Source organism: Pantherophis guttatus, chromosome 1 (genome assembly GCF_059756535.1).
Source record: "Pantherophis guttatus breed Tessera chromosome 1, ASM5975653v1, whole genome shotgun sequence".
Lineage (NCBI taxonomy): Eukaryota > Metazoa > Chordata > Lepidosauria > Squamata > Colubridae > Pantherophis > Pantherophis guttatus.
Genome location: NC_142063.1, coordinates 169,966,816 through 169,985,395, shown reverse-complemented (window position 1 = coordinate 169,985,395; position 18,580 = coordinate 169,966,816). Strand labels below are relative to the sequence as shown.

The 18,580-nt window shown below is 37.7% G+C and overlaps 1 protein-coding gene across 3 annotated transcripts in view; it reads right to left on the bottom strand.

Moving 5' to 3' along the window:
* NBEAL1 (neurobeachin like 1) overlaps positions 1–18,580 on the bottom strand; it is a 116,208-nt gene extending 97,628 nt beyond the window's left edge. For 2 of the 3 annotated variants that reach the window (XM_087885142.1, XM_087885140.1), the window contains exons 1-2: positions 18,418–18,556; positions 17,152–17,672 (exon numbers count right to left, since the gene is read on the bottom strand). In XM_087885142.1, coding sequence (XP_087741268.1) covers positions 17,152–17,202 — 51 coding nt within the window. In that variant the 5' untranslated portion in view covers positions 17,203–17,672; positions 18,418–18,556. Of the gene's footprint in view, positions 1–17,151; positions 17,673–18,417 lie in introns of all 3 variants that reach the window. The other variant, XM_087885143.1, reaches the window with a different exon arrangement.

Here is an 18,580-nt window from a genome sequence, read left to right as displayed (position 1 = left end):
TTTCTGAAAAAGCTTGCCAAGAAAAGCTTGCAGGGACTTGTCCAAGCAGCTCCAGACACAAGCGAACAGAAGGAAAAAAAAGTAGGCAAGACAGCCTTTTTAATTGTTCCATTCTCTATTAAAAGGCAATGAATAAGTGCAGTTTTTGCAACAATCTATTTACTTCTAATTTACCAGAAGGCAGGGAATAATTGGCATATTTTACTACTACAGGGTTTTTTCATTCAGGCAGAACACACCCACATCTATTTATATAGTGCCATCTGTATAAAAGGGTACTTTATAAAACGCAAAATGATAGATGCCCCAATAAATTTACAACCTAAAATGCAAGTCTTCGTCATTAAATCTTCTGGTTACCATTATCAACAAATTAATGTTGAAGAAGCAATGACAAGCATGACAAGTAGAAATGTTTGGTTAACTTCAAGCAAACTTAGCAAAATATAATGCTAAAAGACCTTGTTTAGGTAAAACAGAAACAAACTAGACTGAACACGTGTATAAAAATTATCAATCATTTCAAAATATTTCAACAATCAATTGATAGGTAGATTTTTTTTTCCTTGAGGCTTTTCTTAGAATTATTCAATATGCAGGGTTTTAAACAGATTTACTAGTGCCACCTATAATCAAGGTATATCACCTTTTATAGAAGTAAAACCTCCTAATTCAGTACAGCTAGTAGTCAGATAAATTTAAAAACATATAATCATCGCCATCATACTTTACAACAGTCAAAGACAAGTAAAACACAAATTAAAACAATTCAATTACAATCCCAAAATATAATAGCATCATACAAAAAACAGTGCATGTGAGTAAAATAAAAACAAAATCCCTCAAATAATAAGTGAATCAATACAACAATCATGTTTAAAAGAGAAATACAGCTCAACTTTCCAACAACAAATTAAACCATGGTAGCATGAAATCATATTGCTCAGTCTTCCCTTTGAGCCAAGAAAGAGGTAATTCAAAGGCTGAGGACTCAAGGAAACCACAGTTCACCTTTATCTTTAAACTAAATTAAAGTTTGAGCAAACTACAATTGGTGTCTCAAAAGCACATTCAGAAACAACTGCTTCAGATATGTCTCTGGGGCACGTATGGACAGCTAAAAACAGGAAGGAATTTGATGAGCATAAATAGAGAGGGAAGCCACCTGTAAATCCTTTCTGTATTTTATTACTTACTGTAAATATAGTTTTCCACAGATATAATGTGAAACGCTCTGTATGTTTTTATTGTTTAAATTACCTTAAAGGTAGGACGCTCAGTTGACTAATACCAAGGAGACTCAGATTCCAGTTCTCATCCTGAGTGGAGGATTTTTTTCCATTCAACCTGCCACCCCCTCAAGGAAGTTGCTAAAGACAGACAGACTTTTATTTCAGTCATTGACTAATAAAAGTACAATCAATAAATCAACAACACAAAACTATCCCATAACAACTAATATTATTCCCATAATAACTATCCTATTAGCAACTATTAGTAAAGCTTACACATAAATTATTTTATTTTTATTTTATGAGCCGTGGTAGCAGTGGTTAGAGTGCAGTACTTCAGGTTACTTCTGATCACCGGCTGCCAGCAGTTTGGCAGATCAAATCTCAGCAGGCTCAAGGTTGACTCAGCCTTCCATCCTTCCGAGGTGGGTAAAATGAGGACCCAGATTGTGGGAGGCAATATGCTGACTCTGTAAACCACTTAAAGAGGGCTGTAAAGCACTACGAAGCGGTATATAAGTCTAAGTGCTATTGCTAAGTGCTATTGCTATTTTTATTTTAATTTTAATACAAAGAAATAAACTCATCTTAACAGATAGTGCCCCAGAAATTTAAATAAAAGAGATGTAATCAACTTGTGGTATATGTTACTGTAGAATTAGCAACACAGAAGAACACAGGTTGTGGAGTTGCTGTGGGGAAACATTGTAGGAGGGAGTTCCATCTATACTACCTTGAACTCCTTGGAGAAAAATAGTGTATAAATCTAACAAATGGACAAATAAATAAGTTAAGAATGTGAGATAGGTGGGTATATAAATGGAATACATACATACATTTCTAAGACTTCCATGCAGGGCTTCATTTATTAGCTGAACAGAATAGCCTCTAGGCTGCCCACACAAATTCCTATACAAAATAAGTTGCAGGCAAGATGATTGGGGCTCCTATTTCAATGCCCCCAAAATGACCTACTAGTACAAGTGGTCTTTGTTTAGTTTTGTATTAATTATAACTGTTGGTTTTATGACACAAGCAATGCCAGGTAGAAAGGGAAGAGAGCCATTAGGCAGACATTAGTACTGCTACTGATTTAACTGCATCTTTGATAGTTGTAAAACTCTTGCTAGTTTTTAGAAACTCCACAAAGGTTGAATACTGGAAGTCAAGAAACAAGGAAAACTCAGTAAAAATAGTTTATGGGAGACTCTAGGGCAGGGCTGTCAAACTCACAGCCTGTGGGCCAGATGCGTCTCGTGCTGGCCACGCCCACGCCCAGTTTAACAAAGAGGGGGGAAGTCCCGATACGTCACGTGATGCCACCGTGACACTGCGAGTTTGATAAGGGATAAGCCATTTTGCTACTGAACTGCTCTAGGGATAAGCCATTTTGCTACTGAACTGAAAGACCAAACACTTCCTCTTTCCTTGTAAAGAAACAGAGTGGCAGGCCAAGTAAATCAACCCCTACCACATCAGAAGAGACAACTACTGTAATTTAGGGAGTGTAGAGCATACTCTCTGGCAAACACAGCTGCATCAATGGTCACAGCCAACTGAGTTAAGCATTTTTTCTTTGCCTAATGTCAGGGCCCGCCCAGGGAGTGTCACCAGAGAGTCTCATTTTGTCAATGACTAATCCATCAATCAGGTCTTTATTATGATCATAGATCAGCAAAAATAACTTTTCAAAAGTAGGCTTATCGTATCTAAAGAAAAAGTATATTGATAGTCCTTGACTTATGACCACAATGGAGCACAAAATTTCTGTTGCTAAGTAAGACATTTGTTAAATGGGTTTAACCCCATTTTATACGACCTTTCTTGCCACAGTTGTTGGCAACACTTAATCATGTTAAGTCAACACAATTGTTAAGTGAATCTGGCTTTCCCATTGACTTTGCTTGTCAGAAGGTCCCAAAAGGGGATGTCTGCAGAGATTCTCAGTCATCCAGGTCATAGTTGTCTCAAACATGCTTTTTCAAAAGGAAACTGGACTTTTTTCCTTGAGGAAGAAAAAAAATGTTTTGTTTCTTATCCAAGAAACTTCATCAGATGAAGTTTGTTCTTCTTCCTCAAGGAAAAAGTCCAGTTGCCTTTTGAAAAAGCACTTTTGAGTCACAAAAGGGAATCACATGAACCCCCAACGTCGCAACCATCATAAATATGAGTCACTTGCCAAGCGGGCAAATTTTGACCATGTGACCATGGGGATGCTGCAATGGTTTTAAGAGAGCCTTGGTAGTACAGTGGTCTAAGGCACCCTGTTATTAAGCTGGTTATTAAGACCAGCTGCCTGCATTTACTGCAGGTTCGAATCTCGCCAAGGCTTAAGGTTGACTCAACCTTCCATCCTTTCTAAGGTAGGTAAATTGAGGACCCAGTTGTGGGGGCAATAAGCTGACTTTGTATAAATATACAAAAAGGATGAAGGATATTGCTGAGCACATTGTAAGCTGCCCTGAGTCTCCGGAGAAGGGCGGCATATAAATCAAATTAAAAAAAAAAAAAGTGTGAAAAATGATCATAAGTCACTTTTTTCCGTGCCATTGTAACTTCAAATAGTCACTAAATGAACCATTGTAAATCAAGGACTACCTGTATTTGTATGAGGTTATTTTAAATGGACTTTTAAAATCTAGCTTTGCCTTTGGAATAGTCTTATAGAAGCTTGTCTCTGGAGTCAGAATGTCTTTTCAATGTTCTGGTTTTCAAGAGTTTTTTCTAATACTTGAAACAATCTTAGAAATACTAGAAAAAAGTTATCCTACTAAATCAAACCGAAAGCATCTGTCGTTCATCATTTTTTGATCGATGGTGCCCAAATGAATTTTTTAGCACACATACACAGCAAGAAACCAAGACAATGTTGGTTATTCCAACATTAAGTTCACTGGTTTCCTGTATATATTTAATTATAAGGAGACAAATGCATAGCCCATGAACATGGATGCTGGTGAGACAAGCTGTGTCACACCCATCATGACTTTATTGCACAAATGATATGAATTATGTAGGGTATATAGTTTGTGTCACGATAACAAACTACAAATAGCAAGATGCATAATCCATGTGGTTTGGATGATGGCATCATGATTTGTGAAATATGGTTGTGGTTTCTATCACATGTTATGATCATGAATTTATCTAGTTGCTTTTAAAAACAACCTTAGCCCACAATTCTAACTACATACAATTTATTTAAAGCATTTCCACACGCCTTTAGCCAGAAATAAAATCCTAGAAGAGCTTTACCACAAAGTACTAATATGCGTAAAATGTAAAATACTTGAACAGAACAAAAATGAAAATATAAAAACACTTCCTTACAATTTTTATATTGTTGTCTTGGGTAGCCTGGAGGATTGCCAGCAAGTGAGTTAAGGGAAGACCAAAGGTAAGATATGAGCAAACCAATCTGCTTCTTTGTTCTCTGTTCTGCAATTTATTGAAGTGACTTGTCACTAAGCAACCATTTTGTGACAGTGAAACTAATTTTGAATATAAAATTTCCTAGGAGAATATATACATAAGAAGCATCTTCTATTGCCTGATATCTACTGCTCTTAATATATTTGTATGATTTGCTAGCACTAAACAGACAAAACTCTAGACTGACAACTCACTCAACACTCTCCTCAAGCAATTCAAGCCAATCATGTCATGTCCCATATGAGGCATAGATTCTTCTGGGAGATTTTAATGGAGTCTCGGTCTTACTTATATCCAACTTACTTCTTCAGCAACTGTCTTTTTGGATTTCAGAGATAAAGGCAACTAGCTATATCTGGAGATTACCCAAAACAGGAGACCACAACTCCTAGTTTTATTTTGACTTGAAAAGGAAAAAATGTACAAGAGATATTTGCAATACAATTAATGATCTCTAGACAATTTGTTTCCCATCAGATTCTGACTTTTTAGAAAGCAAAAGTTAAGTATAAAAAAAAGGTGCCTTCAATGGCCTTAGCAAGAGATTTATTTTGCATTAACAATATGCCATGCTAACCAAGATTTTTGGTTACCCAAAGCCAAATCCCAAAGTTGTCCTAATGGCTCTCTCTTCTCTCCTCTACTATGGTAGAAATACAAATTCCTGCCTTTAATTTGTCTGACGCTTTAAAAAACTGATTCCTGTCATTAATTTGGATGATCTTGTGAAATCTGCCAGATAAAGTAATTCATCTCCTTGCCATACCACAGAAGGATGGAGAAGACCAGCAGTTATTTTAACTAGCTTTTAAGACCTATATTTCCCAAAAGAATCACCCATAATATCTATTGAGCTTCAACCAGACTTGATGATACAACTTGAGGAGCAAAGTTCAGCACAGTTTATTTTCCTATGAGGAAGTGCTGGCTGCTATAAACAAAAACTGGATCAGCCGGTGGCTATTTTCAGTACAACATTCCACTCTCTAAGAGGAAAGATCTGTCACTTCTCAAATCAGAAATAAACCATTTTGCATCATAACTCCACCAATCATTACATTAGTCACTAATCATATTCTAGCCAAGTTTTAAAATAGTAGATAATAATTTCTAATCACTGTTTCAAATGTCAGTGTTTGTTTATTCAAAACTTTATATATTTCATGCATTGGAACTGTAATCCTATTCCAATACATTGGACAGAGTTACATTCCATGTAGTTCTTGATTCTGCATGTAAAAGGCTGATCCAATACGAAGTTTCCATCTTTGATAATCCCCACATTAAATTCTCATGTTTCATTTGAACCTATGTGATTAGCAACAGCAGAGGAGAATCAAGTTTAAGTTCCAACTCAGTTCTCAGATATTATATAATGAAGAAGTAAAAAAATACTTTCCCAGACATTTCAATCCAATTAAATTGTTCTAAAGCTTTCTAAAGAAATGTATTTTAGTATGAGACACTAAAGTATTAGGCTGGTATAGGCTTCTCCAGAGATAAAGAAAGGATCAACTCTCTTTAAGAGAGGATTAACTCTCTTTAATCAATTCCTACTCAGCATAGGCCCCATTCATTGAAAGAGGAAAAATTAATTATGAATTAGACCTCATTTGTTTCTGCTTATAGATAATTATGTGCAATAGATGTAGTTTACATCCAATATACTGAATCTACTTTCTCTACCAAGAGAAATAAAGTTTGTTTTCTATAGTCAAGTGTAGATTTCTTATAGTTCATACAGATATTATTTCTGTAATTTCATACTAACTTGAGTCTAAGGCAACTTGGTCTCTCTCTTCTCAAAAACAACTATCCATGTTTTTAAGGGTCTCCCCCCCCCCTTTGAGCTATCTATACAAAAATTACAGCCTCATGAAAGTATCACTAGCAAGTGGCTCCCGAGATTAGGATGAGGGACAATTAGATTGTACAATTTGCCAAAAGCAATATGAAGCAATTTTACCTTCCAAGAAGCAGTAGCTCTTATGCTATTACAGAAGAATTAGTTTACAGCTAATGGAAACTTTAAAACATATCTTCAAAGATATTTTGTATTTATTTACTTAGAAAAGTACTTAACTTTATCCTGACTAAGTATCTATATTTATCTAAGTATCTAAGTATGTATAATTTCACTTTAGATTATCTTTTTAAAAAAACTCTCAGTTATCCTGAAGCATTTTAATTTAAACTTATAACTTCTTAAGTACGATTTTCCCCATCCTCAATGTATTATTTTGTATAAACCGGGAGACCATGAGGCCTAGTCCTGGCTTAGGCACAGAGCCAGTTGGGTGACCTTAGGCCAATCATTTCACTAGTCCTAGGCAGGAGGCAATGGCACTTTTAAATAATGGATTTTTAACCAATACAACATACATGCACACTTTAAGCCCAGGAATACAAATACCCAGACCCAAACAGAGCAATGTGGTATATGCAATGCACTGCAGTAAGACACGTGCAGACCAAAACAACCACTACACAAACACATGGCACAACACAGAACAAACTCATGAGGACAGGATTCAGCAGTTCATCTGCATCTGAAAGACAAAGCTCACTCTTTTGAAAACAGCAAAGTTCATATTCTGGATAGAGAGAACCACTGGTTTGAAAGAGGAGTCAAAGAGGACATCTATATTAAAATTGGAGGAGGGATAAGACACCACCTATTTCCTGTTTACAATGCAGTTGTTTCAGCAGTCCCAAGAACCCATTTACACTCTGATTCAGGTGACCCTGAGAATACAGATAAACCCCAGAGTGGCCTCAACAATTCTCAAGAGAGCTAACCCTCAGACTGCTAATGACCAGATGACTGCAAAGAATATAAATCCTTTCATTCCCCACCTGAAGAAGCTTATTGGATGAGAAGCAAAACCTTTTCAAAGAAAGAACCAAGAAAGTCCAGTTGCCTTTTGGAAAAAGCACCTTTGGGACAACCATGACCCGGATGATTGACAATCTCCATAGACACTTTAGAATAACTTTGCCAAGAAAACTGATTGACTTTCCAGGCACTCTTGAAGAATCAGACATGACTGAACCAAAGGAGAAAAAAAACCTAATCAATTAGTTGTGCAAGGCCAACTGTTATACATTAAATTTTCATGGCGATGAATACATGTCGTTGTCGTGAGAGCTCTCATAGCCATGCCTGACAAAGATCATCAAACAACAACAAAAGAATGTTGAAGTGATTTAATGTTTATAGAATTCCTAAGAAAGAATGCTGAGCATCAAGTGAAGTGAAGCATCAGCTGGGTTCAATTATTCTGAGGATTCCATTACAAGGACAGACTTTTCCAATCATCTGCATCTGAATCCCTGCATCTTCCTCTTACCTCTTCTACCTTTGGACAGCTCTTTTTGCTATAGCAGATGGGTGAGAAGGATTGTGGATGACATGACTGAGCATATCTTTCACTTTCTGAAGGAATTTTGGTGGGAGGAACAATTCCTAAACAATCGGTTGACTGTTGCGGTTGCTCTACAAGAAATCCATTACCAGAACCACAGACTACTTGATGACAGACACTTGACCGCTATAAAAAAAAATGGCAAGGCTTATAATGGGGTATATATTAAATGTATGCACTTGTAGGATGTTAGCACCCACCCCTCTCCTAGGAACATGAAATATTCTAGGAAATATTAAAAAGGCAGAATATTTCCCCTAAAAGAGAAATAGAAATCTTAAGACAGAAACTCACACCCAGCTCCCTGCCCCCAGCAAATACTTTGATTATTTATAAGACAAAAGGCTGGGCCATCTTGGGCAATTCCTGGAGGAAACATCTTATCTAGATCCGTTCCAGTCGGGTTTCAGGTCTGGGCACAGCACAGAAACGGCATTGGTTGCGTTGGTTGATGATCTCTGGAGGGCTCGGGACAGGGGTTGTTCCTCTGTTCTGGTCCTGTTAGACCTCTCAGCGGCTTTTGATACCATCGACCATGGTATCATGCTGCACCGGCTGGAAGAGTTGGGGGTGGGAGGCACCGTGTTGCGGTGGTTCTCCTCCTTTCTCTCCGACCGGTCGCAGTTTGTGTTGGCAGGGGGGCAGAGGTCGACCTCGAGGCCTCTCATTTGTGGAGTGCCGCAGGGATCGGTCCTCTCGCCTCTTCTGTTCAACATTTATGTGAAGCCGCTGGGTGAGATCATCCGTGGCTTTGGGGTGAGATACCACCAGTACGCTGATGACACCCAGCTGTACATCTCCACCCCAGGCCACCCCAACGATGCCCTTGAAGTGATGTCCCAGTGCCTGGAGGCTGTACGGGTCTGGATGGGGAGGAACAGGCTCAAGCTCAACCCTTCCAAGACTGAGTGGCTGTGGCTCCCGGCATCCCGATATAGTCAGTTGACTCCATCACTGACTATTGGGGGCGAGTCATTGGCCCCCACAGAGAGGGCTCGCAATCTGGGAGTCCTCCTGGATATGCAGCTGTCCTTGGAGGAACATCTGACGGCTGTAACCAGGGGGACCTTTTGTCAGGTTCGCCTGATTCGCCAGTTGCGGCCCTTTCTTGATCGGGATTCCCTGTGCACAGTCACTCACGCCCTCGTCACCTCTCGCCTTGACTATTGCAACGCTCTCTACATGGGGCTCCCCTTGAGGAGCACCCGGAGGCTCCAGCTGGTCCAGAACGCAGCAGCGCGGGTAGTGACGGGAGCAGCATGGCGCTCCCATGTAACACCGCTCCTGCGCAAGCTGCACTGGCTCCCAGTTGTCTTCCGGGTGCGCTTCAAGGTGTTGGTTATCACCTTTAAAGCGCTCCATGGCATAGGGCCTAGCTATCTTCGAGACCGCCTGCTGCTACCAACGACCTCCCATCGACCCGTGCGCTCCCACAGAGAGGGCCTCCTCGGGGTGCCATCAGCCAGACAATGTAGGCTGGTGACCCCCAGGGGGAGAGCCTTCTCTGTGGGGGCACCTACCCTCTGGAATCAGCTCCCCCCAGAGATAAGGAGAATCCAAGACCTCAGTGCCTTCCGTCGCGCCCTTAAAACCCATTTATTTAAACAAGCCGGGCTGGCTTAAGATGAAATTTTTAACTGTTTTTAAATGTTTTAAACGTTTTTAATTGGTAAATGAGTTTTAATTGGGCCAAATTTATATATCTTTTAATTGTTTTTAATATTTGTTCTGCATGTTTTTTAATCTGGCTGTACACCGCCCTGAGTCCTCAGGGAGAAGGGCGGTATAGAAATCCAATATAAAATAAATAAATAAAAAATAAATCTTATCTACAACACAAAAGACATTAATCCTCAGAACATAATAGGATTAGCCCTCTACCCATCTCACCACATGGCACCTGGGGAGATTACATCACCCAGCAAGATTCAACCAAGCATGGGAGTCTGACAACCAATCAGGATTCATTTCTTGCCACAGGAACAGGAAACAAGTTCAAAGCCCAACAGAGGGTATAAATCTCTCCCTCTCACCCATGTGCTCTTTTTGCCCAAGACCTCAAACCATGTGGTCCTGTCCACCATTAAACCATCTTTCCAAGCAGCCTCCGTGTTTCCAGTGTCTTTCTTTCCATTGGAAACTGAACCCAGATGGACATTTCTTCCAACACACTGATATAACAAATAGTGCTTTGAGACATGGCATCATGGTGGTGTGTAACTCTGCCTCTGCTAAACTACACACACTGCATAAGAGACTCTATGACACCCTAGCAAAAGGTACATTAAATGGGACAAAAGTAAATCCATAGGAAACTTCTTTCCCTCTCCAGCTGCATGCCTTTCCATACGGAGTTATCAGTGCCATCTGACCAAATCAATCAAATGTTATCCCTCTCATGCCACCTAGCTGATTGAAAGGTTCTGGAAATTTTAATTTTTTTATATGCTATGTTGGTTGGTCGCAATATAGAGCATATAGGGGCTGTCCAAACTGCTCACTGATTTTGCTGTTGATCAGAATCTGCTCACTGCCAGTCATGGACAGCAAGGTGAAACTAACTGTATGTCATCTATGAATCCCCTTATAATGGAGAGAAAGCAGTCTATATAGATTGATCTCTCTATATATAATCACACAATACTGATCTTACAAAAATTTATAAAACATTTATTTGGTGTTTGATATACCGTGTTTCCCCGAAAATAAGACCCTGTCTTATATTTTTTTGAATCCCTAAATAAGTGCTTGGCCTTATTTTCAGGGACGTCTTATTATTTTGGGATGCATGGAGGAAAACAGAGGAAATGGCGGGGACCAGCTGCGCATGCATTTAAATATTTTCAGGGAGGGCTTATTTTCAGGGGGGGCTTATTTTAGTGCATGTGCTCAAAAGCCCGATTGGGATTATCCTCAGGGGATGTCTTATTTTCGGGGAAACAGGGTAGTAACGTTTATTGGAACGATGCTGAAACTTGGTTTCATGCAATTCTTATCTGGCCACTTGAGACCATATTTATACCTCATGCCCATAAGACATACAGTATATGATTAAGCATATATGAAAAAGAATAAATGAAAAGAGAAATTATTTTTTTAAAAAAATCAGGCAGAGGTTTAGTGCTACTCATTCCCATGCTAATACTTAATGTCATTTGTGTTATTTTGAGCATATTGTATGAGCCCAGCTATTGCACTGAGCAAACTATTATTACTAATCATACACAGTGTCTGAGTCAAATTAGTGTCACAATGCCTGAGACCTCAACCTGATTAAAATGAGAGCTCTGCATCCCAGTTATAATTCATTAATCTAGCAATATGCCTTGGAAAAGATAACCAGAAGCAGATATAAGTTACCTATATAGTACTGTAAAACAAGAAAAATGTCAGCCCTGGAGGCCATCTCTTTCTTTGGATCTTCAGGCTGCCACATTTAGTGCTGTGGGAAATTGGGAGGGGGGATTGTATGGAGTGGTGGAGTGGTGGAGATATCTAGCCATAACAACATTACTTTTTCTGAGAGTCAAGGACATTCGGCCTGCACATGGAGTGGCGTGACTGGGAAGCATCTCCAATTGGGACAGTGCATTGATTGGACCATGTGATGGACATGTGGGTGCAGGAGAAGGGACTTGGACTTTCTTTTGGGTGAGGAAAACCTGGAAGCTTTCAGATTTGGGTTTTCCCAGATGTGTCAATATGACATCTCTAATAAAGTATAACTTTGAGGAACTTCTAGCCTTGGAGGGTTTTTTTTCTCCGCTGGGGGTGTTTTGGAACCCTGACCAAAAAAATATTCATAAACTAAGCAAGCAGAATTATTTTGTGAAAACACACCTATCAGAATTCAAAACTTAGCCTAATGTGCAAACATGGAATATTACAAAGAAAAAATAATAATTATTTTTTAGTTTTGAGCTCCAGCTTTCTCCAGGCAGACAATGGTAGAATCCCTTTTTAGACATCATGTTAAGAAGAACTGATCAAGCAACAGATGGCTCTCAGTTTATCACATTTGTTGAAAAATCAGCTTTCTGGATTTGTGTAACACATGGATTGTCCCTTACTGTCCCTTGTTATAATGAAAGCTATGGATTGTATAACTAAGAAAAAAAATGTGAAAACACTTGACTTATCTGATAATGTTCCTATATATTTGTGCAGACAGAATGCCAAATAATACTTTAGTAATTAAGAATTCTTCATCTGTTGGGTACTCCCCACTTAGTTCAATCCTGATTTTTTGTAACCATTGTTTGGTTACAACAAAAACCACAAATTTGGTTTCATCCAAATTTATTGGCTTTTAATAGTACTATAATATATTTAAGGGAGTCGTATAATAGTATTAATTCAGAAGTATATACAGTACATGATTCTAAGTAGAACGTTTACCATTTTTAAAATATTTTATTTATAATCTACAATTCTGATGCTCAAATATAAAACTCTTTTTTTCTGAGTAAGAGGACACCCAAAATATGAGAAAAAAATCATTCAAACTTCAACATAATAGGTTTCCACTAAACATTAATCTTTACAGAGGAAAATATTTTCTAGTTTTTCATAACAAGTTTCATAAAACAAAGACAGATACATTCATCTTATCAATCAATGAAAAAGCATTTACATAGCCAAGCCCTAGGAAATCAAGCCAAATTGTCAAGTAATTGCCATCACTAGAGCTAGCTTTACAATAAGAATAATTCCAAAGTACTGAAAAAATAGCTTTTCTGACTATTGGGAGAAGCAAATATTTCATTTTAGCAGAATTATAAGGATGAATGGATGATCAATTATAGAAATTTGACATATGGTTGTGACAAGGTCAATACTGGAATCAAAATAAATAACACACTCCACTTTCTACAACAGTTAAGGCTTCAAATCCATCATAAATTTCAGAGTAATTCCCAATGACTAGACTACGTAGTTTTAATTTCAGATTAAAATAGAACCCATTTCCTTCTCCCCATCCTGCCCTTGCAAAAGGATTAGATACAACAGAAAGAAATGACACTAAATACTGCAAAAAATAAAATAAAATGCAGTTAAAGATGAGATTGGTTTATGAAATTTTTGGTAAAAAATGTTTTATGATGTGCAGCAGATTGTGCCAATGGCTCTACACACATGGTATTCAGCAGTACCCATGTCTTTCCCAAAGAAATGTTCTCTCCCTTCTCTGCCAGATACACTGACCTAAAATGCAATTAGGATGAATTATATCTAGTAATTTCTTTGCCAAAGAACCTTATTTGCTTCCATTCCAAAGCTCTAACCACAATTTCACTGACAAAAGTATTTGTAGCACAACAGGGGTCTATTGACCTATGCCTAAAAAGGCTTTTAAATTACTCTGGGAACGTTTCAGGACATTAAAATTGCTGATTCAATAGCTTTTAAGGAGAGAGATCTATTTATTTAAAGTATTCTTTAAATACTTTCAAGGAAAGTGTTTTGAAATTTTAAATTCTAAAAATGTTTTAACATGTTGTAATATATCAGTCTTTTAAATGTTTTCTGAAAAACAACCCTTTACCTAGTATAGATTTCATTAAAGCATTTCCAAGGAAAAAAATTTGCCTTCTAAAATTATCACACAGCTGTCATATGGTTTTTCCAAATACATAAATCCAATCACTTCACTAGCTCACATGGAGAACTAAATGAGGCTCTCAGCAATAGAAAGCAAACATCCTACTGGTGTACTTGGGTACAAAATAAGAACCTGAGATTTGATTTACATTCAAACACAAACATCCTGGTTTCAAGAACACGAAATTTTACAAATAAAAATTAACAAACATTAAAACTACATAAAAGAAATGAAATCAACGAACACTGTTATATATTTATAGGTAGAGTAAAAAAGAACATTTATACAACTATATAATCGTAAAGCGGTTTATCATGCTGTTTATCATGAAGGGGAAGATCTTCATCTGATTTGAAAGCATTTTATCCTTGAAGTTTATATTTACTAATCAGATTTACAACAAAACAGTCCTGTCACTTAACTTTTCTCATTGCCATTCTCAGGATCTGCTCACAACCACTTCCATCAATCAGCCGGCTTTATTTAATAAGCAAGTTCTCAATACTGGTTTTTTTGGCACAACAATGACTGAATTGAAGAAGTAGAAGACTTCTGAAGTTGCCAATAGGAAAATATAATGGGCTAGAGGAACTTCTGCCAACCCTTAAAAGATTTTTTTTTCCTCCTGTCTTTTCTGCAGGGTATTTTCTTGACAGACCAATTTTTTTCTTCAACTACTTTTTTAATAGGAAGATATTATAGGAAGATATTTAAAGAAACGTCTTAAAAAGGAACAAGTATTCATGTAATATGCCAAATTACCAATTTGATATAAAAAGAGGAAATATATTCAAATTTTCTACAGAAATCCAAAATGCACTCTGGTCAACGTTCTAATAATTTAAGTTGAAAAAATGTGGAGACAGATTTTGAAAACCTCTCAAATTTTAACTGCTATATAGTGGTATTTAGTCTGTGGGACATGGTAATTCTAGCACTAGGAAAGAGCCTTTATATTGATTTGGCTACTTAAAATTTTTGTTTGGTTTCATGGTTTACGGTATTTAAAATAAATCTATCAGTCTTAGATTCACAGCCCATAGCTTTAGGCTATAAAACTCTGCATGACTACAAAACAGGACCAAAGTGCTATATTTTTCTGTATCTCTTTGTTGCCATCTAACAGTCTGCAACTGAGATCTAGCAGCCATTATTAACTTAGTTATTATACAATCCATGGAACAGCATGTCATGGTAAGCCAGATTTCTCCAGTTATAGATGCTGTTCATCAAGCTGTACTGGTATACCTATCTGGATTCTCCTACCAATGAGGGCAGTGGAACAAACCATTAAAGCTCTATCATTGATTTATTTCAACATGTTACTGGCTGAGAGACAGAAATTCAAGATTTGTTCTTGGCTTCCAATTCCTAGCTTATCTGAGAGACAAACTGGGAACTTAAGTTTACATATCACAGTAAATAACCAACAGAAAGAGCTCTGATTCGTTCAATCGATACCTGCTGGCAACAGAAATTCATGCAAGCCTGAATTCTTCAGAATGCTGGTTTATCATGATGGGGAAGATAGTCATGTGATTTGAAAGCATTTTATATTAGGCTTTGATATTAAAAACAGATGTATTTCTACTATTTATGACAAAAACTCATACAATTGTTTCTCTAATGCCATAAACATATCAATATCAGCTTTGTACTTACTTAGCCTTCCTCAAGCAACTGCTCTCACATCATTCCTTGCATTGTTAGAAAGTGTGAAACTCAACTAATATTTGAGATCCAATATAACTTGTAGATCCAAAACAAGAGACCATTCCAATAAGAAAATTCAGAGCTGACTTGGCAATACTTGTCAGCAATAGTTATGAATTTAACTATTATTTGAAACTAAAATTCAATTAATAATCATATAGGGAGATGCCAGTACTAAGTGGAAAAGGAACCAAAGAATGCCATGCATCATTGCAAAGCTATCATTAACTGAATAAACCATGAAAATTGAATTAGATATACTAAACCTTAAACCAAGCTAATAAGCTACAATGAGCAAATGTACACATTGCTTCCACATCAATATGTGAAGTCAGTAATAGTAGATAGAGAGTAATTGGCTTTCTGATATCTCAAAATAATCTTAGAACATATTGCAACGTACAAAGATACAGTAAGATTGAACTGGCTCATGTCCATTCTTGCATTAAAAGGCTACAGTTCATTGTCATTCTCTTGGATGACTATATACCACATACATAATCATTGTAACTAGCTTTGTAAAAGCAGATAGGATAACCACACAATATTTTGCTGCATCTCAAAAGAAGCAATTTCTGAAAAAAACTGGATGCTTTTTGTCACCGGAATTACCACCTTGTTTATTTATCAAATTTAGTTGCCACCCATCTTACAGTTCAGGTGACTCTGAGCATTGATCATGAAGTTATCCATCCTGAGTTTTAGCTATGAAATTTAGTAATCCCTCAAGGTTGTCGTCTGCAATGGGCTATTCTTCTCCCATCACAGAGCAGATAATCTCACTGTTACCATGTTTAGATCCCAGATAAACTTTTTCAGATACTTTTTCCATAAAACAGCTATCTTTAAAAAGGATAAAATATCTATTTAATTAAACTTTCCTATTTGATAGCCAGTAAGTTATTATCAGGAAATATTTATATGTAAAAATAATGTACCACATGAAAACAGAAATGATTAGAATTCTTAGGGGAAAAAAGTTAGAAATTACCCCTACTTTAAACTCTAGTTCAGTATCAGACTTTTTTAAACATTATGTTATTAAGTACCTGCTCATAAGCTTTGTCAAACAACAGGGTATTTATATTTGAAAAGCTTGCCAAAAACTAAAAATTCAACAATACATCTTTGCTCAGAGAAGCATTTCTGCAGCTTTCTTTTTGCTACATAATAATGAGCACACAAATATCATACGTTCTGTACAATAAAGCTGTTGAAGAAATCGTAATGATTACAAAACTAAAGTCAAGGAAGATACAAGAAATGTACTACATAACAAAACTAAGGATAATTTCTAGAAAGAGATGATGGTGCATAAAATTATATTGATGTTCATATATCATTTTGTTAGTAGGCAGCTATTTCTTCAGTTTAAATCTTTTTCAACATCACCCATCAAATTTACACAAGCCTAAGAATTATTTGTGAAAATACATGTCTAAGTTTGCCAATGCATCTACAAGAAATTGCTAATACAAGGCCTATGGCAAGCATGATGCTTATGGCCTGCATATTTATTACATTCACAACCTGAATGAACAGAAACAACCTTTACAACCTGAATGAACAGAAACCAATATAATCTGTGCAACAGAACTTAATTATTGGCGGCTAATTCATGATACTGAAAATACATTCTGAAAAATATTTTATCACTATATTATGCAGCATCTCTATTGTAGTCTTAGCTATTCAGCATTTAGAAAGCAACTGCAACTAATGTACAACTTTTTTAAAAAAGAGTTACCTTATTACAGTAGAGCATCCAAAGTTCATAAAGCCTCTCCCTGGATGCCATCCTACACTCCCTCTTATTTGGTTGGGAAGTATCCTCTAATCAGGATCCAAACATTCTCCGTTTCAGTTTAAACTATTGGCTTCAGTTCATGGACTCAATCAAAGAGGAACAGAATTAATCTCTAATGCCACCGCACAGTTTAAATAATTAAATGTGACAATTTGCCCTTTCCTTTTCATTAATGGCACTTTGGAAAATCTGTCCTCTTCCAAATAAAATTAAGCTTGTTGATGGATACAGAATATGCAAAAAAAATAAAGGAAAATTCTTCCACTCTATATTATAAGAACCATGACTCCAAGAGACTCCAAGGAATGTTCTTGTGGCTTGATTAAATGTCAGTATAATCCCATTTAATTTTAGGTCCTCAGCATCTTTTCAGTTGTGATATCCTGAGACTTAGTAGTTGTTAGCAGTAACAGAAGATGTCTTTTTAATTCTCCAATAAGGCAAACAACATGATGGGACACCTGCCAAAAAAAAAAAAGAGACTGTCAATAAAAAAAAAAAATTCCTGCATTTGGAAACATAAGCCCAATTTCAATCACTCAAACTGCTATCCTAATTAAATTATATGAATGTTGACTTGCTTTATTTCTTTCAGGAAAGATGCAAATCAAAAACACCTTGCAACGATCTTTTTTTCCCACGGAAGGCTCAGTACTTCCACACCGTGTGTCTAATGCTTTTCTTTTAATGCTGAATACTAAACTTCAAAGAATGGGTCTCCCCTTCAAGCTTCAAACATTGATGAAGAAAAATGAGATGGTCCACTGACTGAAAACGGGATACCCTCCTGCTGTAGACGCAAGTGTAATTCCTTACACTCTTCCAAAAGTAAATAATCGGAAAGCCAATCTAGCGTTCCGGTTTCCAATGTTTACCCTCCGGGTTTCTTTTTTTCCTCTTCTACTAAAAATGCCTCCTCTCGACCCAACCCACCCTCGCCACCGCTTTTTTCATTTGCCCTGGCAAGTTGTACTCCGGGCTCGGCGATGATTTTCCTCTCCTTCGTGTTCCCTTCTCGCTCCGAGCCCTCGGCTCCTCCCCGCCCAGGCGAGCCCCACCGCCAACCCTGCGGTGCAGCATCAAGAGCGAGCTTCCCTCCTTCCCGGTTCCTCGACCCTCCCAGCCTCCGGGACCCATTTCCGAGCTTTGCCTCCCCGTCCCCATCACTCCGGACAGCCTCCTCGGCGAGCCCCCGAAGTAACTTACCGGGGACCTCGGGAGGAGATTCCCCGGAGGGGGGCTTCGCCTGCCACGGTCCGATTCAGCCCCGACGGAGGAGTCGGCTGCTGCGGCTGCTGGCAAATAGGAAGCCACATCGCCCGCTTCGCCGTCCCGCCCACATTCCAGCGCTTCCTTGGCTGCCCCGCCC